General features: G+C 51.1%; 9 protein-coding genes across 9 annotated transcripts; 4 read left to right on the top strand and 5 right to left on the bottom strand.

The window, feature by feature from the left end:
- Nucleotides 1–1,688: 1,688 nt before the first annotated feature.
- J4E78_002207 (uncharacterized protein) lies at nucleotides 1,689–4,244 on the bottom strand (the record flags this gene model as incomplete). The annotated part of the gene is made up of 5 exons (XM_049362855.1): nucleotides 1,689–1,727; nucleotides 1,816–3,252; nucleotides 3,306–3,466; nucleotides 3,622–3,824; nucleotides 4,240–4,244. The coding sequence occupies 5 exons, from the start codon at nucleotides 4,242–4,244 to the stop codon at nucleotides 1,689–1,691; spliced, it is 1,845 nt and encodes a 614-aa protein (XP_049225447.1).
- A 1,738-nt stretch (nucleotides 4,245–5,982) lies between these two features.
- J4E78_002206 (uncharacterized protein) lies at nucleotides 5,983–7,284 on the top strand (the record flags this gene model as incomplete). The annotated part of the gene is made up of 1 exon (XM_049362854.1): nucleotides 5,983–7,284. One exon carries the CDS (start codon nucleotides 5,983–5,985, stop codon nucleotides 7,282–7,284), a length of 1,302 nt encoding a protein of 433 aa, XP_049225446.1.
- A 638-nt stretch (nucleotides 7,285–7,922) lies between these two features.
- J4E78_002205 (uncharacterized protein) lies at nucleotides 7,923–9,784 on the top strand (the record flags this gene model as incomplete). The annotated part of the gene is made up of 2 exons (XM_049362853.1): nucleotides 7,923–9,593; nucleotides 9,653–9,784. The coding sequence occupies 2 exons, from the start codon at nucleotides 7,923–7,925 to the stop codon at nucleotides 9,782–9,784; spliced, it is 1,803 nt and encodes a 600-aa protein (XP_049225445.1).
- A 176-nt stretch (nucleotides 9,785–9,960) lies between these two features.
- Nucleotides 9,961–10,253, bottom strand: J4E78_002204 (uncharacterized protein; the record flags this gene model as incomplete). Its single annotated transcript, XM_049362852.1, has 2 exons — nucleotides 9,961–10,124; nucleotides 10,184–10,253. 2 exons carry the CDS (start codon nucleotides 10,251–10,253, stop codon nucleotides 9,961–9,963), a joined length of 234 nt encoding a protein of 77 aa, XP_049225444.1.
- Nucleotides 10,254–10,758: 505 nt separating this feature from the next.
- J4E78_002203 (uncharacterized protein) lies at nucleotides 10,759–14,597 on the bottom strand (the record flags this gene model as incomplete). The annotated part of the gene is made up of 2 exons (XM_049362851.1): nucleotides 10,759–11,876; nucleotides 11,927–14,597. The coding sequence occupies 2 exons, from the start codon at nucleotides 14,595–14,597 to the stop codon at nucleotides 10,759–10,761; spliced, it is 3,789 nt and encodes a 1,262-aa protein (XP_049225443.1).
- A 490-nt stretch (nucleotides 14,598–15,087) lies between these two features.
- J4E78_002202 (uncharacterized protein) lies at nucleotides 15,088–16,713 on the top strand (the record flags this gene model as incomplete). Its single annotated transcript, XM_049362850.1, has 1 exon — nucleotides 15,088–16,713. The coding sequence occupies one exon, from the start codon at nucleotides 15,088–15,090 to the stop codon at nucleotides 16,711–16,713; it is 1,626 nt and encodes a 541-aa protein (XP_049225442.1).
- A 218-nt stretch (nucleotides 16,714–16,931) lies between these two features.
- Nucleotides 16,932–18,773, bottom strand: J4E78_002201 (uncharacterized protein; the record flags this gene model as incomplete). Its single annotated transcript, XM_049362849.1, has 2 exons — nucleotides 16,932–17,103; nucleotides 17,152–18,773. The coding sequence occupies 2 exons, from the start codon at nucleotides 18,771–18,773 to the stop codon at nucleotides 16,932–16,934; spliced, it is 1,794 nt and encodes a 597-aa protein (XP_049225441.1).
- Nucleotides 18,774–19,784: 1,011 nt separating this feature from the next.
- J4E78_002200 (uncharacterized protein) lies at nucleotides 19,785–21,638 on the top strand (the record flags this gene model as incomplete). Its single annotated transcript, XM_049362848.1, has 4 exons — nucleotides 19,785–19,957; nucleotides 20,011–20,152; nucleotides 20,205–20,570; nucleotides 20,625–21,638. The coding sequence occupies 4 exons, from the start codon at nucleotides 19,785–19,787 to the stop codon at nucleotides 21,636–21,638; spliced, it is 1,695 nt and encodes a 564-aa protein (XP_049225440.1).
- Nucleotides 21,639–24,403: 2,765 nt separating this feature from the next.
- On the bottom strand, nucleotides 24,404–26,256 carry J4E78_002199 (uncharacterized protein; the record flags this gene model as incomplete). The annotated part of the gene is made up of 4 exons (XM_049362847.1): nucleotides 24,404–24,606; nucleotides 24,663–25,604; nucleotides 25,653–25,894; nucleotides 25,946–26,256. 4 exons carry the CDS (start codon nucleotides 26,254–26,256, stop codon nucleotides 24,404–24,406), a joined length of 1,698 nt encoding a protein of 565 aa, XP_049225439.1.
- Between the last annotated feature and the right edge of the window lie 491 nt (nucleotides 26,257–26,747).

Genomic DNA, 26,747 nt, shown 5'->3' with positions numbered 1-26,747 from the left:
AAGTTAGCTAATAAAAAGTTAATATTATAACTATTTAAGCCTACTATAACTATAAACTAGAATTCTTCTACTTATATAGCCTAAGACTTTGTCTATATTATAATAACTAGACGCATTTCTATTCTAGGCAAAATTTCTAGCTTAGATACTACTATTCTTCTTCTATCTACTAAAATAAGTATTTTACTAGACTTAAGAAATTATAAAGAATATAATATAAGAAATCTACTAAAGTAATAGACCTACTCTTAGCCTTAAGTATTTAGTAGAGATTTTTAAAATAGTAACCTCTAGTTATTACTACTTAATTACTCTTTCTTAAAGAATAGTATAAAGTCTCTAAGTAGACTCTATAACTTTAATAATAGTTTAGTGTATTAATACTTTTATAATCTCTTTAAGTAGAGTAATTCTAGTATACTTATAACTATTTATAGGCTATTAAGTATTTTATAGTAGTAATAGAATTATAGAGACCTATAATTAATAAATAACTTTTCTTTTTATTCTATATACTAGTAAGTTATAACTTAAACATTTCTCTTTATCTTTTACTAAAGCGTATCTAGCTATAATCTAGATATTTTACTAACTCTTACTAAACTACTATAGCGTATTTTAGCTAGCTAGAGTTATTTATATAGACTCTAAATAAGTGCTTTTATTATTAAATACTAGAAGAAATTCTAGAAGAAGCATAATAAGATCTAATTAATAAGAAAAAGCTAGAAATATATTCTTCTTAAACGCCTTACTATATATTATCTTATAAATAAATCTAACTTTAGAATTATACTATAAGATTTAATTATATTATCTAGTCTTACTATAGACTTTAAGCTCTATTATAATTACTATCTAAGTAAAAAGAGCTATAGATTTCTTTACTCTAATCTTATATATATATTACCTAATAAAAACTATAGTTATAGAGAGTGCTATAAACGCTAAGTAATAGACGTAAAGTTTATTTCTTATATAATTATATACTTTCTATATAAACTTATATAAGAACTCTATATATTTACTACGTTCTAAGCTTATATTCTATATTATAAGTATTAGAAATCTAGAGAAATATATAATAATAAAATAGAATTATATAATAGATATAAAGAGATATAGGCTCTCTGTAAGAGAGAAGCTTATACTACCTACTATAAAAATAAAGATAAATAGTTTTACTCTTAGAACTATAACTAGGTATATTATAATAATAGCTATACTAACGTTATTTTCTATTCTAGAAGTAGAGAAAAGTATAACGTATAGTAGGTAGCGTAGAAAGCTATTATTAGAGAAGATGCGCGTATTACTATATACGTTAAATATTAGTATAACATAAAAGATTATTTATATACTAATAATTAGGTTTATTCTTTCTATTAGCTATAAATTAATTAAAGTAAAAAGGTAGTATATAAATAGCTAAGATATAACAAGTTTATTATATGCTCTTAGAAGAAGTGCACGCTTACTTATACTACCTAAGCATTTAACGTAAAAAACCTAGATAGATAAGTCTTTTCTTAACTAAGAAGAGGTAGGTATATAGTTTCTTAGTTCCTATATAATTAGTAGTATTTAAATTTAACTTTTACTTTCTTAACTATTTACACACTTTGTACCGCCACCTTATGGTCTATGGTCTCCGTGGGAGGTCTGATACGCCCCAAGTGATGGTTCACTCATACTACGTTTGTGTATAACGCGCTGATGTGGTACAGCTGAGTTGGGTGATGGGAAGCTTGTGATAAGTTCGCTGCACTGGGTGAGTTAGACGCTGGGCTCTTAACACCGTCAGCGCGCACATACCGTAGCTGTCCGCGGTAAGACCAAGTTTGAAGAGGCCCCCGCACTCATGAGATCAGCTCCGGTTGCGTAGTCATCCTTATGCGCCACCTCATATAATGTTGCTGGTATGTCGAGTTCGCGTGAGTTTCTTGGTGCCATGAGGACGCGGTCCCGATCGCGCGAGGGAGCCAATGGGGAGATAGCAACCGGGGATCCTCCCAGGGCAGTCACAATATGACCTTCGTCTATAGCAGGCGAGATAACACTGGCGCCATCGAGCTCTGGTGTGATTGGCGGGAAATATGAGGGGATAGGTGTAGCTGTTGGCCTGGGAGAACATGCTTCAGATTCCAGATCGCTCGTCCGGCCGTAAGCTTCCATTTGCGCAGTGATCTTCTTCAGCTTTCGAATGTCGCTCTTGTAACCTTTGATGTCGAGCTTGAAGAGAATGATTTCCCTAACGTAGAAGTCGATCTCCTGTCGCAAGCTCTCCATCTGCACATCCGGAGTATCGGCAAGAGCCTTTCCCTTCTGTTTAGATTGCTCCCTCCTCAAGCGCTCGTGGAGCCTATCCATCCACCTATCGATGTCTTCCCGTCTTGCAATGGAGGCAAGCTCCGGCCAGCTGTCTTCCCCTTCCCCAGCCATGTGAAGCTTCATTGCCGCATGCCGTCTGATTTCAGCCTGCAACAAGAGTTTGTGATGCTCCAGCTGCCTTTCCACTGTACAAATGACCCTGTCCTTCTCCTCAATTACGGATTCGCGATTCAGGATTGCGGCTCGAAGTCTTTCCATATGCGTGTCTGGGTGGTGTGTGCCTGAACGACTGGCAGTTGTCTTGTGCTCCTGTTCTAGCTCGCTGTGTGCCCGTCGTAGCTGTTCTCGCTCTTTCTCCAGTTTCGCAATGCGATGATCTTTCTCCCTGACCTGGTCTTGCAGACGCTCAATGTGCGCAACAAAAGAAGCTAGCGTTGCGTTCTCTTGCGAGTCAAGCTCTGAACTGATCGGCGAAGCACTCGAGAAGACCGTACTCATACTCATACGTCCATCGGAAGTTGGGTGGCTCGTGCTAGGTGGTCCTTTTGAGATGAGGTCGAAGGGTGATTTCCCATTCACTAAATTCGAAAGTTGCTCTTCCGCGTCCAGTCGCTCAGTGTTGGCGATCTCGAGACGGCTCTCGAGATGATCAATAGTGTTTTGCAGAGCCTGCGTGGATTTGGCAAGCTTGTCAGCGTGCGCTGCCTTGTCCTCGAACTCAGCACATCTCATCTCGGTCAGTCCTAGTGTTGAACGAAGCTCTCTCTCGCTTTTCTTCGATTCGTTCAACTTCGCCATCAATGATTCGATCTGCTGTTGGAGAGCGACATTGTTTTGTCTGTACTGATTGAGCTCTGGGAGCAGGTTCCGAGTTGTCGTTTCTGGCCGACGTGTGGCGCTGAGCTTCCGCTTCAAGCTCTCCTGACAGTCCAAATTAGCAGTGGGTTTCAGAAGGAGAGCAGGTGTATCATTACCATCTCTGGGCTGCTTTCTGATCGCCGGTGTGAACGCTGTTTGCTTTCAAATTCGATCGGACAGACAAAGTCGGGGTCTTTCGTAATCGGCGGGGTTTCGCGAATCGACGTGTGTGGCGGCTCAGCGCTATCCGAGACAAACGAAGTATTATTCCTCGACGCTAGACACGTTTAGCATGCTGAACTGATAGCTGGTGTCACGGGTGCACAGCTCGAAAAGCCATACTGGTTGATCCAACACGTTGGAAGAGAGCGTCTTCACAAAGCAGTGAAGTGTAGTGGTGGACTGGAAAAGGATACTTGGAACGATACTCACCCTGGTGCAGGCCGTGCTTGCTGTTCTGCTCTTGAAGCAACCGAATGTGATCTTTCAGAGATGCAACCTCCGCAGAGTGTGCGTCCACGAGGCTTGCAACTTGTGCTTCGTGCGACGATCTCAAGGCGGCGAACTGAGATTGTAGGACTGAGTTTTTCTGATTCTGTGTGGCAATGATCGCTTTTAGCTCGTCGATCTGGTTGCTACGCGTCGATGAATTGGTTGCAGTAGACGCCTGGGTATAGTTAGTATTTGGATGCAATACATGCTGGGCAACTAAAACGGCCCGAATTGGCCATTACGAGGCAGAGAAAGAGGCATGGCGATGAGACTAGTGGTGACGGTTTGTGTGCAAGTGCCGCCCGCGCAACGTGAGAATGTGAAACCTGACACCACCACTATTCGCCTGCCAGGCCTCCGATCCGCGGATACAACAATACATTGCCAGCGAGCAGCCAGAAGCCATGGCCTGACGGCAGAGAAGTACATCTAACTCAGGCACACATCGTCGCATCAGAGTTGGAGATGGTACACAAAGAAGTTCTGAAACTGTTTCGTTATGCAGTCTTCTTGTTTGTCCAGTAAATACGCCTCTATCAAGAAACAAACAGCACTCACTTCATTTTGACTGTTGCGTCGGCGCTTTTCGGTATCCCGATCACGTACTTTCTTCTCTTGGACCTGCCGCATCTGACTAGAACCATGCCTGCCACTTCTGTTTGTCGAAACCTTTCCGTCCATGGCAGAGAGCGCAGTAATCAGGTCCGGTCTCGAACGTCTCCGCATTCCGGTTTTGTTCAAACACTTGTCATCCAATGCCGCTGGTAGACCGGCTTGGGCCATAACACGTGAATCAAGTGCATCGCCGATAGGAACGTTTCTCATGATGCTATACCGCGAGCTTAGTTCTGGAACGCTTCTCGTATGATTCAATGGTGACGAGACCAAATCCAATGCATTCAAGCATGTACTCCCGTGGCTCAAGCGCTTGTCAAGTGGGTAACTCTCCCTTCGAAAGAGCTGGATTGTGGGTTGGACGGACACTGGAGTCGTACAGGATGGAAACCCTTGATTCTCTAAGAGAAGAGAACCAGGGAGCTCAGCGGGTAGTTCTGCAATCGATGGTACCGAGGCGGACCGTGGGCGACTGGGCAGAGGCTTTTCTATGGAGGCAGATCTCGAGCATGCAATCGTACTGGGCACCGGAGAGCGCAACATGTCGCTAGACGCAGTCTGGAGGGTCGTGACAGTCTTGAACACGGCTGTATCGTACTGGGGTGTGATAGGACTGGATACATGTTGTCTGTCGTCCGATGGAAAGATGACGAGGTTAGTTGAACGTCGTTTTTCAACTTTCAGCGTAGTCTGGAAGAGATGATTAGCGAATGGTAAGGCACCACAAGACAGCTGCAGACACCGACTTCCAGACGGTCGCTGACATTGGTGTACGGGTCGTCTCGTTGTGCATAAGATGTCGTTGTCTTTGGCAGCGCACTGACATGGTTCTGTGCCTGTTATCGTACCTTTGCTTCAACGTCGGTGTTGGACTCGGGCTCAATCGACTCAATCGATAGCAACCCCCCAGTGCGATAGTAGGGCTCTGAACTAGACTGGCGTTTTGACCAGGAAAGGATTCGCTTGGACGGCATTGCGCGATCGTTGCGCACGCCGCACTCAGTGGCAGCAATACAGCGGAGGCATGAAGATAGGATGGAAACTACAGGCGCTCGGGCTACGATATGGTGCGAAGAGAGAGAGATAGGCGGAAAGGCAATCGCCAGAGAGTTTGCGGGCACTGGGACGATGGTTTGGCTACGTTTGCAAGGCGCCCATCTTGGCCGCCTTCATAACGCCCGCTGTCATGTTTCGGGGCTGCAAACCACGCCGTACCTGTCTGGATCCGGCTGAAGACGCTGCTGCAGGGGCCAAATGGGCCGACTGGGTGGGAGAGAAACACAAGCTCCTTGCATATCGTATACATAGGCGCCTTGGAGTGGATAGTGGCGCCGCCGTGTACATGCAGCGAATAGACGAGATGAAGATGAGGCGCGGTAGCGCGACGCCGTGACGAAGTTGCAGGAAGCTTGGGCCTCTGGGGAAGTCGCGACCGACAGCTTCAATCGCTAACCGGCTATTGCGTACTAGTCACATTCCTTTCTGCTTCTTTGCGCAGCCCACTACTAATTACGGTGTAATGGTCTAGCCGGCTACCACCGCAGTGCAGGCGACTTGGCGCCGCCCCCAGGAAGCCCGTTGACGTTGGCTGTATCCACCAGCCACTAGAGAAAAAGTTGGGATCGTCATTGCGCCCCCAATCTCGACACCGCGACTGCGCCCCAGTGCTCAGCAATCGGGCCCGATATGGCGAGAGACCTGTCGCCCTACAGCGCGCGACGGCTGCTTACGCAACAGCTAGTCCAAGGCCAGACTGCCTCGCCCCCGGCAGTCGAGGGCAGGAACGGAAGCCCGAGCAGGTTGTCGAGACATGTATCCGAACGCGTTGGGAAGGAGCCTTCGATAGCATCTGGTCGCCGCTCGAGAAGTCGATCGAGAGAGAGGAAGCCCGAGGACGTACCGAACGCCCGTGAGCCAAAGGCCACGACAGTCGAGCCAAGCGCTGTCCGCAGGCGGGAACGGTCGCCGGAACCATACAGGAAGCCACGAGGTTCCTCCAGAGAGAAGAAGCGTGATGGATCAAGAGAGCGGAGGAAGGACCGATCCAGAGACAGGCGACGAGACCGGTCACGCGACAAGAGGCGAGAAAGATCGGGCGACAGAGAGAGAGATCGCTCGAGGGACAGAAGGCGCGATCGCTCCCACGAGAAGGACGGAGACAGGAACAGAAAGCGCGATCGCTCTACGGACAGACACGGCCGGCGAGATCGCTCGCGGTCCAGAGAGCGACGCCGCCGCGACAAGTCCAAAGAGGGCAGACGTTCACGCTCGCCCATACCGTACCGTTCTCGCAAACCGCGCACCCGCTCGCCCTCTGCATCCACATCTCCACCGCCCAAACGTCACCGGCGCACACGCTCTCCATCGCCTTCGCGCTCACCGCCGCCCCACAAGCGGGCCAAACAACCGCTACCTTCACAAGAAGTCTCCTTCCGGGGGCTTGACGACTCGGCCCAACCACCCTCCAAGTATGGCGGCGCACCGCCTGACAAGGAGAAGCCCAACTTCAAGCCTACTGGCGCGCTAGCCAAAGCTGCCAACCGCGTAGAAGGCACCAAGATCTCCCTCAAGTACCACGAGCCGCCCGAGGCACGCAAACCGCCCGCTTCACAACCCTGGCGCATCTTCGTGTTCAAGGGCGACGATGTGCTAGAGACCATCGAACTCTGGAACAAGAGCTGCTGGCTACTGGGACGATCTCGGGAAGTCGCCGATTACGTTCTCGACCACCCTAGCTCAAGTGGACAGCACGCAGTCATCCAGTTTCGGTACATACAAAAGACGGTGGAAGACGAATTCGGTGTCAAGAGCCACAAGGGAAAAGTCAAGCCCTACATCATTGACCTGGAAAGCAGTAATGGCACAGAGCTCAACGGAGAGGATCTCGAGGCGAGTCGCTACTTTGAGCTGAGGGACAAGGACATACTCAAATTTGGAGGCAGTGAGAGGGAGTACGTCGTCATGCTGCCACCAGCAGAGTCTAAGTAGGAAGGAATGAACATAGCAGAAGCCACAGACGACCATTGCGCAGTTGCAATAACAATTGCGGGTGTCACATACAAATCTCTCGCTGTCATAGAAGCTGAGTCCAGATGTACATAATAGAGAAAGAAAAAACATGTCAAATCATACGTGGATGAACATCACCAAGGGGGTGGGTTGTGTCGCTATGTATCGAAGATGAAGCTAACATTGCCATTATGTCTCGAATATGCTCCAAACATCATCAGTGGCCTTGGACAGAATGTATCTGAGGCATGTTGACGTTGAGGTACGCGATCCCCTTGATAAGTTTCGTGTTAAATCAAGGTACGCGCCGAGTAGGTGAATATGATGACCGTACTAAAGCTTCCTCGGGCTAGCTATCGTGCTCCGAACTCAGCATCCTCGGATCGCATTCTATTCTCCGTCGCACTTGTCTTGATGATGCAATGATGGGCGTCCGGACGTGGAGAGCGGCGCGTAATCAGGTACAGGGTCCAGTGTACGACAAGGATGCCGCCTCCCGACTTGGCAGGAACCGCCGTCATCAGCCTCCCCACAGTTCGTAATGCGCAGACATCGTCTTGCGCGTCCGTCTTCTTCCCTTCTTTATACCCCTTTTTACTTAATTCTTGTAATACACCATGGCGCTTTTGCGACGCTATGGGCTATACACCGTCCTCGCCGTGGGCTTCCTGTACATGCTTTGGTCCCTCAGCTTTCCATACGAGCAGCCTGGCGACGCGCCTGTAAACGCCGACAAAGGCCCGGAGAGCCAGCAAAGCCAACAACCAAAGAAAGAGCAAAAGTACAAGTCTTTCGATTGGACAAAGGTCCCCTTCAAAAACCGCATCGAGTCCCTCGTTCCACTACCAGCCGGCGAACCGAAAGCCTTACCACCCATACAATTCAACTTTGGACAAGAAGATGCTACGGCCAAGAACATACGCGAGACGAGGAAGGAAGAGGTTAAGAAACAATTCCTGAAATGCTGGAAGAGTTACAGAAGCCACGCATGGATGCACGACGAAGTCCGACCTATAAGCGGAGAGGCAGCGGATCACTTTGGAGGCTGGGCGGCCACCCTCATCGACGCGCTCGACACACTATACATAATGGGCTTTGAAGAGGAGTTCTCGTCCGCCATCAAGGATATCGAACAAATCGACTTTGGATACACCGATTTGGACCACATCAATGTGTTCGAGACGAACATACGGCATTTGGGTGGTCTTCTGGCAGCTTTCGAGCTTAGCGGGGACCAGAGGTTATTGAACAAGGCGAAGGAGGCGGGCGAGATGCTATACCATGCATTCGACACACCAAACCACCTACCAATCACGCGATGGCAATTCCGTGCAGCGGGCGAGGGCAAACCACAGGTAGCGGACGAGCAGGTCCTCCTTGCGGAGATCGGAAGTCTGACCATGGAGTTCACACGCCTCTCGCAATTGACCGGGGACCCGAAATGGTACGACGCGGTCAACAGGGTAACCAGACTTCTCGAAGAACAGCAGGACAAGACCAAGCTACCGGGCATGTGGCCTCTCATTGTCAACGCTCGAACTGCGGACTTCACTGCTGACAGTGGGTTCACCCTGGGGAGTATGGCTGATTCAACGTACGAGTATATTGGCAAGCAATATGCGCTGCTCGGTGGTCAAGACGCCATCTATCGCAAGATGTACGAGAGAGCGATGGACACGGCATCCAAATATGCCTTGTTCAGGCCATCAACCCCAGAGAACTCCGACATGCTCATGTCAGGATTTGTCCGTGCCGAAGGTGCGACAACGGCGTTGGACCCAGAGATGCAACACTTGGCATGCTACACAGGTGGCATGTTTGCCCTCGGCGGAAAGCTATTCCAGAACGACGAACATGTCACGATCGGTCGGAAGTTGGCAGACACTTGTGTTTGGGCCTACAAGGCATCGCCCGCAGGTATCATGCCGGAAGTATCGCATCTCCTCATGTGCGACAATACGACAACCTGCGTATGGGACGAGAAAGCATGGCTCGATGGTATACTATCCCGGACATCTAATGCTGCGGACGAAAAGGATCCGTTGAAGAACATTGCGAACCTCCGCCTCCCCAGCGGCTTCATCAGTGTCGATGATAGAAGGTACATTCTCAGGCCGGAGGCTATCGAGAGTGTCTTCATCATGCACCGCATCACAGGGGAGCAGCAATGGCAAGCTGCTGCATGGGATATGTGGACGGCTATACAGCGCTCCACAGACACTGACATCGGTAACTCTGCATTGATAGACGTATCTGCCGACTCTCCACCGAGAGCGGACAGCATGGAGGTAAGTCGTCTCTTAGTTCCTTGTCAGAAGACATCGAGCGTGTACTAACACGCCTACAGAGCTTCTGGATGGCGGAAACGCTAAAGTACTTTTACCTGACGTTCAGCGAGCCAAACGTCATCAGCCTGGACGACTGGGTCTTCAACACCGAAGCCCATCCCTTCCGCATCCCGAAACCAAAGGCAGCGTAACACGCATAACGGCCACATTGTTCATACACACGGTCACATACAGCTTTTCTGGCGTGACTTGGGAAAAGATATACCCGTAATTTATACAATGATATTCGTAATTTCATGGAGACGACTGAGTTCTTGCTTGTTTCCTTTCTTTCTTATTCATACACCATCTCCTCATAGACACATGTCTAGTGTGTACCGTAGTTAGGTCCACCGATGCCCTTCTCACCGGGCTTGTTGGCGCTCGGGTCGACGCCGACGTTTGAGTTTCCGCTGTCTGAAGCTACGGGCGCTTCGCCGGGCGCGTGGCCTTCCTTCGCTGCGGGTGCGTTTGAGGCACCGAGACCTTTGCCTGTCATATTTGTTAGCATGACATCCCCGCAGAAGTTAAGGAGAGAATGTAAAACGTACTCTCAGCCTCCTGCTTGTTGAACTTGTCTGAAGCAGCATTGCTCTGGCCAGGTGTCTTGGAGTGAGGCATATTGGTTGTTTGGTGTGTGGTTGCGGGTAAACGTAGAATTTGTGTTATTCGCAATGAGTTGGAGTGAAGTGCAATGTAGATGGAGTTCCTTTGCTAGAAGACACGCGACGTTTTCTTTGTTTTTGTCGCTCCCATCAGCCTAGTCGTGGCTGTGATGTCACTTTATTCATGATATCATCAGTATGGTGTTAGGATGCGAAAGGGTCCACTTTAGCGCTAGATGCAGGTACGCGATCGCGATGCGCTACTTATCATCGATACTGTTTCGGCGCCAGCATCGAGCTACCTCAAGTGCGGTATGGAGAAGCATAGGGCAAGCTGTATGTATCAAGTTTTCGATAATAAATGCTCATCGCTGGTTCACACGCTACCCAACCCCTTCCATAGCCAAAGGCCTTCCATAAATACAAAGTCTCATGCAAACCTTGAGAAACATCCGAAAGGAAACGCTAAACGCCAATCCATGCACATCAAGACAAAATCTGTACCCCGTTCCTCTTCACTCTCAGTAGGTCAACATCTTCTGTCCGCCTTTGCCATCATGGCCCTCACCTGGCTTCGCAAAACTACACCACCGGTCCTTGATGGATACAACCTCGTACGTACCCTCCTCCTGGACTGGAATGCTCATACTCATCTCATGACTGATTTCCGTCTTGATCTCCAGCACTTTGCTCTTCCGTCCCTTGTTTGCATTCGTGCTCCGCGTGTAGGTAAACTCGAAAGGCGGTGTACCCCAGAACTGGAACTCTAGATCCGTACCGCCACCCTCATGAATGTCGATCTCGTGGACTTGACCTCCAGAGAGACGTACAGAGGGGATTGGATGAATGGTCTTGGTAAGGTCGAGCGCTGCAAGGCACTCAGAAGCAGAATCGCGTAGACCAGTGATAGTGAACGATCCTGGAAGCTCAGCGAGACGGCGGAAAGTAGTGCCCGGATTGGAGGCCTTGCGCTCTTGCTTCTCGAAGGTGTAGTATACTGTGAAGGGACTTTGGCCACTAAGAGCGAAGGACAGGCGCTCACCGACACAGAAGTCCTGTCGGTCTTCCAGGGGTGTGGCGGTAGGCGCATCATGAACGCTGATTTGCACACGGGGACCACCTGGCGGAGGCTTGAGGGTACATCCACGCGAGTCGCGAACTTTACGGATGGAAATTGACGAGTGACCGAGGTGCATCTTGCGGTGCTCAATCTTGAGATCATACTTGTTTGTGGGGATGCTCTTGTGGACGCTGATTTCCGGCTTAGGGGTACCTTGATGTTTGATCTCCACTTCCAGGTAGAATGGTGCAACGCCCTCTAGCGTGATGGGGATGACTTCTTCGCCCTCTGACTCTCGCGAACAGTAGCTGTATGTCTTTCCAGGTTTATCGAAACGAGCACCAGGACGTGAGTGAACCTGTTGCTGAATCGTGATAGGCGAGAAGTGCTTCTTCGAGTGGTCGTATCTGGCGTCTGCCAGTTTCAGGAAAGTGTACTCGTAAGTACCAGCCTTGGAGGTTTCGGATCGAATCGATGCAAGACCACCAACGGTGTGCAAGTCCTTTTCGCTCACAGAGGCTGTCTTTCCCTTCTTGTCCTTGTATTCCTGTCGGTAAGAAATGTCGAAAGGAGCATTTCCTACGATGTCGTTAGCATTGGCAATGTGTGGGATACTCGGGATAACTTACCGGTTAAGGACACATCGAATGAATCCTCATCACCCTCGCAGACGGCGTCCTTGATATATTTGCTGCCTTCCAGCACCGCGCTGCTTTCAGGAACACTGAGCGAGGGACGTGCGACCCAAGATACGTCGAATTGGTCAGCCTTTTCATCGATCAAGCCAGGGCAAACAGAGTCCTTAACGGAGATCAACTGATATGTTCCATCTGTCTTGACGTCAAGCCACGAGTTGGGGTTTTGGAAGCTATCCTTCTTGACCTCCTTGGTCTTCAAGTTTTCGTACTCTAGGAACCAAGGGCCGTTTCCAGTAAAGCGAAGAGGAAGTCCGACTTGTCGACTTTCCAAAGCCAAGACTGATTGTTTGCCTTCAATGTGCCCGAAGTACGCCTTGGGTCGTTCGTGACGAACATTGACTCTAGCTACGGGTTTGAGAACCTCTTTGCATTTAGATTTGTCGGTAACACTCGTCAGAGCTACGACGTACTCGCCACCGCTGCTGAGCTTGTCTGTTCGTATCACGTAGTGCGCGGTCTCGGTCTCGATGGTGCGCTTCGTACGCTTGCCATTGTGGACAATTTCGTATTCGAGCTTCCAGGGTGCCTCACCAGCAAAGCCCACGTCAAACTCAACCACATCGTCGATACAAGCTTGCTTAGGTCTACTGCTTTCAATGAAGTATGCTTGTGCGGATGGCTTGACGTCCTGTTGGAGTTTGATGTTGCTAAGGGGCCTCTCTTTGTAAACCGAGTCGCTGATGGTTTTGAATGAGTATTCGTAATGACCCGCATCTGTCGGCGTAAGATCGATCGTACTGCGGAGACTGGCAATCTGAAGTGGCGGCTGCCTGACCTCTCGGCCGTTGTCTTTCTTCTCGGAGTAGGTGACCACGAAAGGTGGACTTCCAACGAAATCAAGGCCAACGCGGAGACCGATGGGGTTGCCCGCGCATTTGTCTATGATGTCCTCGCTGTCTAGCGTGAGGTCCGGTTCGGGCGGGTTGTGTAGTAGGCACGAAGTAGGTTCAAAAACCTCACCCTCGCAGAAGTCGGTCGACACAGACTTGATGGTGTAAAGACCGGCGACCTTGATAGTAGGCTGCTCACCCTTTCGCATGACCTGCTTTTGCAGTACAGCATCTGGACTGTGGTAGCCATCCGAAACGATATTCTCTTGGGGTGTGAAGAGATACTCAACGGTATGCGCAGAGTCAATAGCGTTTTTACCCGTAGACTGGTACTGGACGGGCAGACGAGCGGCTTCACCCTTGGGTACCCGAAGCGGGTTCTGTGGGCTACAGCCTCTGAGGAAAGCTGTAGGGCGCTCGTGGACCTCGAATAGTTGACGAATGCCTGCGACCTTGGGCCTTGGGCGCTCGTCATCGTCGACGTTCAGGTAGCTCACGAAGTTGCCCAGTCCATCCTGCACCTCCTCGATTTCGTACTCCCAAGAGCCACTAGTCGTGAGAGATTCGTTCAGAGGTACGAGAACCTTGTGCGGGCGTGCCCAGGAAATGTCTTCGCGTCCGCTCTTGACCAGTGCTTGTGATGTGTGTTTCGACAAGGGCGAGATGGCGTCATCTGGCTGCAGATTCTGGAATTGAGACCCGCCGCGGGGCTTCCCATTCACTGTGAGGCGGTACTTGACGTTCAGAGGCGGCGTTCCCTCGACCTCGAGTGCAACGTTGGATAGATCGCTACGGCAGCGATTGTTGCCAGTAGGCTTCACTCGAGCTTGCGGGCAGGTGGCCACGACGACGTTGGTGGACCGCGGTCGGACCAGAAGCCTCGACTGATCCGTAACCTTCTTGAGCAGGTATACACCTGGCTTCTTGATCGTGTAGGCCAGAGTCAATGGATCGTCAGGGTCGGATGACTTCTGCGTCTTCCTAGCCTTCTTCAACATAGACTTGAGCTCTCCCTTCTTAACAACAATGGTCTCGTTGACATTGGTATCGATGTCGATGCGCAGGATCTCCATCTCGTGGGGTTCGGTCTGGTTGATCATAATCGGGATTTCGAGTTGGGTGACGGACGAGTTCAGACAGAACGACTGCCTATCTGGGTTCAAGACTGCAGAACCCTCAGGCAAGATGTTGACAATCTGCTTTCCGAGAATAAGGGAGGCGTTATGTAGGATAGCACCAGGCTTGACGCTCCGCTCGCTGATGGCCAATTCGCTATCCCACAAGAAGCCCACCAGCCCCATAAGCCATGCCTGTACCGGTATGCCAATTCTGAACATGAGCATGACGTCGACGCCCGCATGCAGCACAAACAGCAGGAAGGCGGCGCCGTTGCCCCATTCCAGCCAAGGAATTTCCAGTAACGGTATGCCGAACATGAACAGCACGTCGAAGAAGCACCATTTCAGGCACAGCACTAACGATTCGTCCTCCTCGACAGCCAGCGTGTAGAAGTCGTATGTTCGGTATGCCCATAGGGCGACGTATAGGGCGAAGACATAGAAGCGTTGTTGGGCGGGATCGAGGATGTCGGCGGGTATTAGGGGCCCTGAGCTTGATTGCGCAGGGGCTTTGGGCAAGTCTGGCAAGGGCGACTTGATGTTGGGTCGCGGTGTTGTGCCATTCGGGCTCTGGAGGCCGGGGGAGCGGTTCGTGTTCTGTGGTGTTGATGGGAAGCCGCCCACGCCTCGGCGAACCTGGGGTGTGCCGTTCATCGCACCCAGAAGTTAAGCGTCGGCTATATCGTGATCATGGGTTGGGAGATGCGACGAAGATGCGTGTTCGGCCGGGGGGTGATCGGGCGTGTTGCGCTGGGCGGACTGTCGGTGGACGTGGAACTCAAACAAACATTTACCTAGAGTCTACGCGACGAGCGCGACAAGGATGCGGGCTGAGATGGATCCGGCCAATCAGAACTGGATGGCGCCGAGCTCGTCACGTGCTAGCGCCCCGACCTCGACTACCCTGACCCGTATGCTGTCACTTGCTTTCACGTTCACTTTATACCATTATCAGCTCGCTTCCTATTGTCTTGTCGAACCCCACAATAGAAAAGATAGTCGCGCTTCATTCACAGATCGCCTCCCACCATGCTTGTCTGCTTTCCTTTCCTCCAACCTCCAAACGTCCACATACACACTTGAACTCCTTCAACTCCAAACTACAACTCACTCTAAGCCTCTCTCTCAACCCAAATCAGCTAGTATGGAGGGTCATACTGTCCACGATGTCCGAGCTGGCTCGGATGTCAAAGCTGGAATCCAAGAGCAAACCCAACAACAAGCCATACCCAGCAAAGACCTGGCAAACCAAGTCGCCGATACAGTCTCTGCAATCGCAGTAGAAAGAAATGGCGCCTCTACAGCTCAGTCTGTCAACGACACTCTATCTCCAAGCACGGGATCGAAAACGGCCTCACCCAACACCAAGAAGCGAGGTCCTCCTGAACTCACTACAGCGTCGGAGCCCAGCAGTAAAAAGGCAAAAGACTCGCCAGACCCACCGTCGCCTCAGAAAGGCGCCTCTACCGATCCGGTTTTTCCTAGTCCACCAGACATGCCTGCAACCAATTTCGACAAAGAGACCTGGCAAGGATTCTGCGAAATCGAAAGTGAACCCGCCTGTTTCTCCGTCATCCTCCGCGAGATGGGCGTCCGCGACGTGACGATACGCGAAGTATTCAGTATGGATACAGATTTCCTTCTCGACAACTTCCCGCAGCCTGTTTACGGTTTTATCCTGCTTTTCCACTACCGCGAATTTGGCAACGACGGTCAGGCAGCCGAGTGTCCCAAGGACGTCTGGTTCGCCAACCAACTGCCCGCCCAGAACAGTTGTGCGACACTAGCCATGATCAACATCATGATGAACCAGAGCAACGAAGCTGATGTGCATATCGGCGAGCATTTGACCCAGTTCAAAGATTTCACACAAGACTTGTCGCCATACCAGCGCGGTGAGGCTTTTGCGAGTTTCGATTTTGTAAAGAAGATTCACAATTCGTTCGCCAAGAAGATGGACATTCTCGAGGGCGACAAACATCTCAGCTACAAAGTCAAACGCGCCCAGCGCATCAAGGCACAGCTGTTGACTGAGAAGACTAAGCCTACCAAGAAAGGATCCAAGTCGCGACGCGCTGCTTCGACCGACACCGTCGCCAGTCATGATAGTGCAGAGAGCGTCGAGGATAACGCGCATCATTACATCGCTTTCGTACCGGTCGGAAACGAAGTCTGGAAGTTGGACGGTCTAGACAGGCAGCCAACATGCGTTGGCTCCTTTGATCCGCAGCGCGGCGAGACATGGCTTGAGTCAGTCTCCACCACCATTTCTACGCTCATGGCTGCTGGCGACGACGATTACGGCGTTGTTGCTCTGACGCAGTCTCCATTGCTCTCACTGCGCAAGAACGCTGGTCTGACAATCAACACCCTCTCGCATGTCGACACACGCCTCGATGACATCTCAGCTTCTACGTCTCAGGACTGGAGAGATCTTGTTGACCCCAATGAACAGCCGCCTAGTCCCCGTATGCTAGGCCTCGAAGAGCTTCTTGCGGTCAACCCTATCTCCACTACTCTCAAAGCGACCATCGACAGCGAAGACATGACCCAGCTCCTGGTTCGCCGTAGCGATTTGCTTTCGCAAGCCAATCAACTGGCTGCGAACATCATGATGGAGATGCAGAACGAAGCAGAAGAGGATTCGAAGGCTGCGCAGCGGCGATACGACTCTGGTCCGGTCATCAAGAAGTGGCTCGAGATGCTAGCCGAAAATGGCTTCCTGGAAGAGAACTTAGATCGCTTCATGCCAGGCAAGGGAAGAAAGTGAGGATGTGAGATTGTGGTGATTGCTTTGTGGATCTACAGCAATCATCTTGGGAATGTTTCATATTTTTCGTTCGATATTAGGCCGGAGACCAACAGGCTCGGAATGAGTGGGGATATAACAGCATTTGATGCGACGCTCGACTAGGGAGCGCAACAAACCGTCATAGCTTTATCTGTCTATACTTTTCAAACCCCACCTTGTTTTTAGCCCTGCAACTTCTAATCCTCGGGGTATTCGTCTCGCACATTGCTCACGAAACAACGTTGTTCATCGTCCCAGCGCTTGAAATGGCGACCAGCGAGTTTCAGCAACGCCTCGGAGGGGTATGTATCCTCATCCACAGGCTTGATGTTCTCAGCAGCAACGTAGCGAACGGATTTGTCGCAGACACTACTTTAATTAGCATAATATAGTAAAGGCGCTAAGAGATGAACTTACAGTACGTGATAGAAAGCCTGATTCCTACCTTTCGATAGGGAATCTACACGCATGTTCTGAATCCAGTCTTCGTTCGCGTCGCAGACAACGTCCCAGCCTGTGATGACACCTTCATAGCCATAACGCTTGTGTTGGAATAGCTGGCCAACTTTGAAAGCAACGTTCTGCGTGCGCGCAGAGCGATTGGCAACAGGCTTCCGCATTGAATCAACTTGATGCATGCTCTGCACAAACTGAAGCAGGCGACGACCCTCAGGTTGGTTGTAGAACATGGGGATGACGTAGCGTGATAGCAACGTCACGTCCCATGGGTAGTGCATCTGAAAATGCTCGAGCAGGTACGGCAGATATTGGCGACGACGGATCTGGTTGTGTCCAGATGAGATATGATCGTCATTGGGCCCAAGGAGGAGCATGGCCCAGATGGTTGCGTAGAACGCGTTGTCCATGTCTGGGTATGAGTTCATCCATGACGCCTGGATGCTGCCCATTCCGGCTTCAGTTTCGCGGATCGTTTGTACCGAGTTCATGATGTTGCGCGCAGTGCGCATTACCATCTCTCGGGTGTTGGTGTCGCTCAGAAAGCCATGGTGTTCGTCCTTTGGAACACCCATGTCGCGTAGGATCCTCTGTAAATCGCCTTGCCGTACTTCGGACGAAGAGCGAAACGGATCCAGGTACATGTAATCCAGCTGCGCCGAACTCGTTGGCTTGTACTGGCCATCGAGGTTGTAGTTCTTGGGCGCATAGACAAGAGTATAGACGTGGAAAAGGAACCCACAGGGTCGTGCATCAAGGCCGATCCGCTGTGCTACGGCGCAATAGATGGCGACTGAGATGAGTGGAAGAGACTCGTGCGTCGCCGAACGTATGACAAGACCAATGAAGGAATTCCGAAGTGCGCGATACGACGTGTCTGGAACACCGTTGAAGCCTTCGTCACGGAGGAAGGACGCCAAAGTCGAGGCCTGTGTTCGTGGACTCCAGCTACGCAAGTCGGGATATGTTTCCAGTAGCCTGTTGGCTAGTGCAGTGATGTCTTCAGCTACCACGTCAATGTCTACATCTTCGCCCACTCTCGCAAATACATCGTATGCGCCCAGAGCTCTCTCTATCGAAATGTCCTTGCCGTCATGCAGATCCGACCACACCTTGATGGCGACCTCGCGATGTATGCGCTCTAGCACGGCATTGGCGTAATATCGCCTTGCTAGAACGTCGTGCGCATCGTCGGGGCATGCGCATTCCTTCAACAGCGTTTCCTTCGCATCGTACCCAAACTCGGCGATGTCGTTGATGCATCGTATGCGCCCTTGCTGGCGATTCACAATGCGGTTCAAGAGCTCTTTGGTACGACGCTCGATTGTATGCTTCGTCATGTAGAGGGCGCGCCAGTCGACATCGGACAACGGGGCTGCAAACTTGGCGATAATGTTGTGGCGAGCGTCCCATGTCTTGAATTGCGTCTTGCACAGGTGGCGCCATATTATAGGCGCATCGGTCGTGAGCTCCTTGATGAGTTTGTTCGTCTGCGAAACGGATGCGAGGGAGCGCGGGTCGAGATTTAGGAAGACGGCTTCGAGGATCTCGGTCGGCAAGTCAGTGAAGGAGGGGCGTGGCATGGTGGGCCCGGCGTTCAGGTGGTGTATGGGTGGGGTCGTTCGGCGCTTTCGGGAGGTGACAGGGTCGTGGAGAGAAATGCAGAGCGCATGGGCAAATGGAGGTTTGGTGTGGCGAGTGAAGGGCGCGCTTGAAGGTTCCGCCGCAGATGTCGTCAACATTGGAACATGGGCGGTCATGAGCGCATGGCTCGCTAAGACTGACTAGCCTCGGCAGCTAAATCGCGATAACGCACCTTCAGTCAACAGGCGTTCTCTCCATCGTATCGCGGGTCCAGATATACGATCCCGTCGTGACAAGGATGGGACTGAGCTAAATCTATGCCTTGTGTCTCGGCCCAGTTAGAGATGTCTCACTCATGGATGCGGGACCTTTTCTACTCATGCCATTCCAACAGGCTAAAGAGCTACACAGCACTCTTGATAGAGCGAGTCCCTGTCACGCTGCGCACTTGACCAGTCGCTGAGGAAAATTGATCGCGTTATGATAAACATGTTGGACGCTTTTGAGAACACCTTCAAAGATGACTACATTGCTATTGTTGGACTAAGCAGAAGGACGACGTGATAACTCGCCGTAGCAGAAACCCGTACCGCCCGGCTTTCTTTCCTTGATGCTGTCAGCGTATCTGCAAGTTAGGCCGTCATTGTCAGCACGAATTCCTTGGCGAAGCTCCGGCTTGCAGCGGAAATGAATGACGAGGCACTCGAAGCAACTCTGGACTCATCGTGGTCAATGCGGTAGACGCGACTCAAGCACAACAGTCAGTTATGTCCGTGAACAAGCAAGACCCTCATATGGTTTTTCCACGTTTGGTCCGGATAGCGCGCGACCGTTGCCGAAGCTCGCTGTCCGCGAGACCCGATCTGCAGCCACAGTTGATGTCACTGCCGCACCGCCGCATTCATTACCATGAACATGACGCCCTAAAACTGAACGGTCTGGCTCACCACTTTTTATCTTTCCTTTTGGCCTTGTAATCCTACACTCCTACATTCCTATCATATCCCGCCATGGCCGACCTCAGCAGAGTAGAGTCGATGCAGTATCCTGCGGGACATCTCTCCCATCTCACCGAGAACCAAGAAGCCCAGCTTCTCGAGTTCAAGAAAGTGTGCCAGGAAGCAGGCTATTACACGCCTGCAGCCGGGCCGGTGCGAGCCAGTCATGACGACGAGACCATGCTGTACGCGCAAATCGCGAAGTTGTCGATTTTAGCGGGGCACTGACTGCTTACAGGCGCTATCTGCGCGCGCGTCGTTTTGTTCCCCAAGAGGCCTTTAAGCAATTCAAAGACACGGAAGACTGGCGGAAGGAGAACAAACTAAGCGAAATCTTCAACACCATCGAGGTCGAAGAGTATGAGCAAACGCGCCGCTTGGTAGAGAGTCCCGCATACATGTGCTGTCATCCTGTCTGACAGCCTCACGTAGTACCCGCAATGGCTCGGCCGACGCGACAAACGCGGCATTCCTCTCTTCCTTTTCGAGGTCGCACCGCTGAACTCGAAGAACATCTCCACGTACGAGAAGCAACTCGCCAAGTCAAAGACGACTATCCCCAATGTCGCGACCAAGAACCTGCGCCTATTCGCCCTGTATGAGTCGCTCACCAGATTCTACACACCTCTATGTTCCATGGTCCCTCGCAGCCACCCGGAAACGCCAATCTCGCAAAGCAACAACATCGTGGACATCAGTGGTGTTGGGCTGAAGCAGTTCTGGAACCTGAAGGGCCACATGCAAGATGCTTCGGTCCTGGCCACAGCACATTACCCTGAGACCCTGGATAGGATATTCGTATGTGCACGCGTCTTCTTGAGAGCCATGCAAGTAGAACTGACCAAATCGTAGATCGTTGGAGCGCCTGGCTTCTTTCCCACCGTCTGGGGCTGGGTCAAGCGTTGGTTTGATCCTATCACCGTCTCGAAGATCTTCATCCTCTCCCCGCAGAACGTCTATTCCACACTCTCTCAATACATCGACCATGAAAACATCCCGAAGAAGTACGGTGGCGGTCTCGATTTCGAGTGGGGACAGCTGCCGAACCTTGAGCCAGCCATCGAGGCGCAAATGAAGTGGGAGAACCCAAATACCCAGAACGGCCGCAAGACGTTCCCTATTGGGCCGATAAAGTGGGAGGAAGGCCAGAATGGCGAAATGGAAGCCTGGGGCGTCGGCAGCGAAAGCGGAACACCGCGAAGGAAACTAATTTTCTCCATTCCTAAGCCTGTAGGATATAAGCAGGGAGATCTGATGCCGCCCACACCTGCGACTCAGATCGGCGACCCTCTCACAACCGTAGGCACAGCGACTCATCCCCCTGATACGAACGAGCCTGAAATCCACACCCCACCCTCAGACACCGAGTCGCGCCCGTCCACGACCGCAGTACCAATTACTACGACCCTACCGATTCGCGCGGGCACATCAGAAGCACGGTACGAGCAGCAGAACCAGACACACGCATCCGGGCAGCTCGCAGACGGAACGCCCGAGGCAGCAGTGGTGGACCACGGGCATGGAGACAAGACAGTCACAATGGAGCCCAACACGGTGGGCCAAGCACCGAAAGAGGTACCGCTCCCCGATCGTGAAGAACCCGCTGCTCCGGGCTATTTGGACCAAGCTAAACAAGCCGCCGTATCAGCCTCCGCTGTAGTCACCTCGACTGCTACTTCTGCCGCTGAAGCCGTTGCCGGTGTAGTTGGTGGAAACAAGGGCGAAGAAGACAAGATTGAAGAGCCTGAGAGGATAAAGAGTCCACAGGAACAAGAGATGGACCGCCAGATCGATGCCACAAGTGCCAAGGACGTTGAAGCGTTTCTGAGAGCGCAGACGGCTAGTGGGGGGCATAAAGCCAGTTGAACTCCTTCGAAGCCCTTGGATATGTTTTACATGGAGTAGAGATTGTATAGATGACGAACTATTGATACCATACTCTTAACCATGCGTTGAGCTTGGACTGTTCTTGAGAACCCTGATAGATGCACAAGGCAAGTCTGCTGTTTTTAGACCCACTCAAGAGCGAGAAGTCATTGGTGGGTGCACATTCAGAATGGGAATGCGTTGGTAGATTATCCGCGTGGGTGTTGTCATTAAAGTCTCCTATAGAAATATATATCCATCTCACAAGGTGGGGAGCGCACTATCAATTTCCATTTTCATGACAACTGCCCATCTGTTGAATAGTCCATTCATGATAAGAAGTGCCAATACACACGTACTGTAGCTCACCGCCTCATCGTCCTGGAACTGTGTCGTGCGAAGGGTGATGCCGAAATCGCATATATTCGCCACTATTGTCACGCGATCGGACACGTACTTGCAACTTCGCGTGTTCATGCCCCTAACGGTTTCCATAATTTCATAACCTCGGGCCCGAATCCGTTCCCGTTCCGAGCGTTGATAAACTTCGTCCTGGACAACAGTTTCGCGCTTGCGAAAATCGAAATTGTTGCTTAACATGAATGCCAGATCCATACTGCGCAAATGCTTGCAACACCATCTGTCAATACTTTGAGGAAGAGTGCTGGGTATGAAGATACTGGTTCGCTCTGTTCCAGATGTGTTCTTATGATGTGGCGGATCTGGTAGTATAGGGATCAGATAGCACGAGGTCTTCGAACAACACTGCTCTTGATATGTCCAAGCTCGTGTGAAATACGTGTCTTCGACTAGCCTCTTGAAGATCATGTGCAGCGGGGTTTCGATGTCACCTTCGTATTCTTCGGCCTCTTCTCCAAGAATGTTTTCCAGACTGCTGCTCATGTGCCGGATATCACGCGAGCCGAGCGATATAGGAGCTGCCGCAGCACCACCGGCAACCTTAGGATTAATACGGTCTTTCTCTTCCATTTTATTGTCCAAAGTCTGGTCCATTATGTCTTTTTCATGGGCCTCAATGCAGCGCTGCAACAAGGTCGCTTGGCTCGGGCTTATGCCTTGCGACAGAACGATAGCGGTGCATTTGGACCGCTCATAAATTCTATGCATATGCGCGATATGTTCATCGCGATCTATTGCATCGTCTTGGTCGATACACTCTTGGTCAATCCAGAGGCGACCAGTCTTGGTTTGATGGATATCGTATTGCAGTGCCCGGTGAAGGACAGATGGAGGGCAACGTGGCGGGCGGGCTTTCGTGTCGCTGATCCAGATCATGAACTTCGGCGTATTGAATTGGGCGGCAAGACCCTCAGGCTGTGCCCAAGTGTACGATACAGCAACATATTCCCAATTGGGATCGTATTCCGCTCTCTGGGTAAGACGTAGATGGATCTGAATACAGGTGTACGGAATCAGCATCTGTCTTACGCGCAGTGTGTATAGCAAGATTACTGACTGTGTTTCCCGGAGGCCCGGGCGACGGGCTGTCGCGCAGAGTGAGAAATCGAAGAGGAATCTGCGTGTCAGAAACGGTTTCTTTGTGTTTGGTCTCGAGCTCTGTCAAGGCTGTTTGGAGAGCTTCGATACTATGGTATAACTCGCCAAATGTCTTGTCAGAATCAAGCTTCATTTGAAATTGCTAGAGGACTGGGAGAGTGGAAGGAAGTGAAAATCACTCTGATGGCAATGCAGTCGACGATACGTTGGCAACCTGGAGACTAGGGATAGCCCCTGCCTGAGGCTGAGCTGAACATGGACGTATAGAGGCAAGCTTGACGGGCAGCGACGCCATCACCTGCAGCCTCCCACATCCCGCAAGGCTGTCCACAGAGAAATAGTTCGTTGGGCATGCGGCACTGTTCATCACAGGCAGCAGCCATGACTTCTTCGCGCAATTTCAAGGAGCAGGGCGAATTGACCAGAGCCTCCAGAAAAATGTCGAAAGGCAAGGCATGGGAGTTGAAGGAGATGCTCGCGCTTGGTGAGCAGTGGTGAGCCTGAAGCCCCCACCAAGCTGCGCACAGATGCTACACCACCAGGCAAGAGCGAGCTCCGCCACAGCGCGCCTGGCAGAGGCAAGCCCAACGAAGGATCCAACCATGCAACCGTCCCATCTCTCAATAAACGCGCAAATGTTACGTCGGCTGACATAGATCATCGACGTAAGTTCTCGTCACTGACAGTGCTCCAACTTCTCATGCGAGCCATTTCCCCAATGTAGCATGCGACCCATCAGCCTCGTACCACCTACTCAAACGATGCCACAAACACCGCGCCGGTTAATCGAACGCAAGAACACGCGCCTCCGCTGTCAGCCCGTCAGCCTTGTGCTACATAGCGAACACTGGGGTCCCTATCTAGAGCCGAGGAGAACAGAACGCGACAATGGGTTCATGGACATTGCGCAAGCGGACGCTTGACACGTCACATCATAGTCACAGCTCGTGGTTCGAGTCAAATTACCAGACTGCTGGAAGCACGCTTATAGCTGGAAATCTCAGGTGGTGAAGCAGCTGCCATAACGTGCACTCTGGATTGAGTCTCGCGTACGCTTTCCAGCGATCACAATGTGGAACGCGGATTGAAACCCAGTAACAGAGGTTCAGGTATGCTATTCCACTAAATATATAACTCCACAGCATCGGGTGCGAGCTAGCAGGTTTATGCATTGCAGTAACATCCAGTGACATCGGCAGTTCCATACATTGAACATTCCCTTCTTACACATCGTTCTAACCAGATGACTAGACTGTAGAGGTCTCGTGCTTAGTAGTGAGGTTCTCGAGAGGAATCTCGATATGCTTGTCAGCGAGGTTCATGTCGCCGGCGAAGGTGCTGTGAGGCTTCCAATTGCGGGAGGTGCGAGGAGTGCTCTCCTCCAACATCTTGTCGACTTGCTCAAGCGTAAGACCCTTGGTTTCGGGAACAAAGAAGTAGGCGAAAAGGACTGTTTAAAAATTAGCAAAAGGCTCCATGTGGCTACAAGGAAGATGGAAAACCTACATGAAACGCAGCAGAGCGAGCCCCATAGGAAGAAGACATTTGATCCCATACGAGCGGAGTCATCGCGATCAGCAACAAGATAAGGCGTGATGATACCGATGATGCAGTTCCAGAACCAGTTGCTAGCCGTGGATAGACCGACGCCACGAGATCGAATAGTCAAAGGAAAGATCTCGCCGATCACAATCCAGGCGCACGGTCCCCAGGTGGTAGCGAAGACGGAGATGTTCAAGCAGATGAATGCGATCATGGCTCTGGTAGCATTTGGGTTGGCAGGATGGTCGGCAGTGTTTCTGCCAGCGGTGGCTCCGATAGCTCCGACGATGAACTGCATGATAACCATGCCAGCAGCTCCAAAAACAAGAAGAGGGCGTCTGCCAATCTTCTCGACCATGACGAACGAGGCCGGGGTGGACAGCACGTTGACAAGAGTTGTGACGAGAGAGATGAGGAAAGGGTTGCTGATGGAGCCGAGCTGCTGGAAGAAGACCGGGCCGAAGTAAAAGATGAAGTTGATACCAGTCAGCTGCTGCATAGCCTGCATGAAGATGCCAATCGTAGTGCGACGGGCGTTGGATGAGGGCTGAGAGAGCTTTCCCTTGAAACAAGCCATCCATGAGCCGAGATAGCTACCCTGGGGAACAACAGATATCTCATATTCGTGGTTCGCAAGAATCTCAGCGAGTTCATCCTGGATATATTCGGAGTCAAGAGGTTGACCACGAACACGGCCGAGGGCGGCAGCAGCCTTATCAAGCTTGCCCTTCTTGACCCAGTAACGAGGGGACTCAGGGAGGAGAGCGAGACCGATGGCGAGAATGATAGCCCACAGGAACTGGACAGCAATCGGAATTCGATAGGAGCCAGTATCGCGTCTGTTCTGAGTGGCATATACAACGCAGTTGGCGAGTAAGATACCAATGGTAATGCAGAATTGATAACCTATCAAAGTCAGAATGTATACATTCAGGCCATGTGGATAGTACTTACCAGCGACTACAGCACCGCGGACCTTCTTGGGTGCGATCTCAGACATATAGAGAATGACAATGGATGAGATGAAACCCACACCGAAACCGGCGATAAGTCGACCAGCAACCATGACACCAAGCCCGGTAGAGGCTGTCTCAAGGATACCTCCGACAATGAAGATACCACATCCCATGATGATTGTGAAACGACGTCCGATAAAGTCAGCAATATCACCAGCCATGATGGCGCCGAAGAAGGTACTGTGTTCTGTTAGTATTCACTGGTAACACTATTGGTCTTTTCTCACATACCCGGCAGAGAGGATGGATGTGACGAGCGACTGCTGCCATGGTACGACCACGAATGTAGAGTTGCGATAGTCTTTGATGGTCTGGCTGGTGGAGTCAAGGCCCGGATATACGACGTCGGGGTATTCAGCTCCAGTGTATTGCTTTATGAAGTAGTCCATGTTGAGGACTCCACCCATCCAGCCAGTGTCATATCCAAAGAATATTCCTCCGAACGCAGCGAATGCGACGATCAGATAGGCTCGAACGGTGACAGGAGCCTCGACCCGGTTCAGGTCATGCGTCCCAGTGAGGGTAACACCACCTCCTGGCATTGTCGCTAATTATTCCAAGATTGCTGGAACAAGAGGTAATTATGATGAAAGGCGCTTTGCGCAGCGTTGAGGAAGCAGAAGTTGGAGAAGGCTGCGGGCGCAATCGACAGTGGGATACCCCAGTTTTTAATATCGCATCCTGAACAGCGGTGATGCTGCAGTGTGGTGCGTGTGTGGCTTTCTATGGTAGCATTGCAATTTCTTACACTAGGCCTGACCAGGTGACTACTCCGCACTTGACACTTCTGGAAGGATTGGTACCATTCTTCATGGGCCGTTGGTATGTGCCAACGGCTAGCGAGAATGTGTATGTCCGCATGTACTGTTGGCATGCGACCGTGTGACCTGTCATCGATCAGCCCACGCTATTGCAGAATTTCCACAAAGACAGCTGCGCTTAAGCTCTAGACAACTATCGATCCGATGTAGACGACCGGATATGTCGCTAGTTCAGGCAGTACAACAGTTGACCCCGGATATAGATCGCCTGG

This window comes from Alternaria triticimaculans (genome assembly GCF_023758025.1).
Source record: "Alternaria triticimaculans strain BMP 0046 chromosome Unknown scaffold_2, whole genome shotgun sequence".
NCBI lineage: Eukaryota > Fungi > Ascomycota > Dothideomycetes > Pleosporales > Pleosporaceae > Alternaria > Alternaria triticimaculans.
This window is presented reverse-complemented; position numbering and strand designations above follow the sequence as displayed.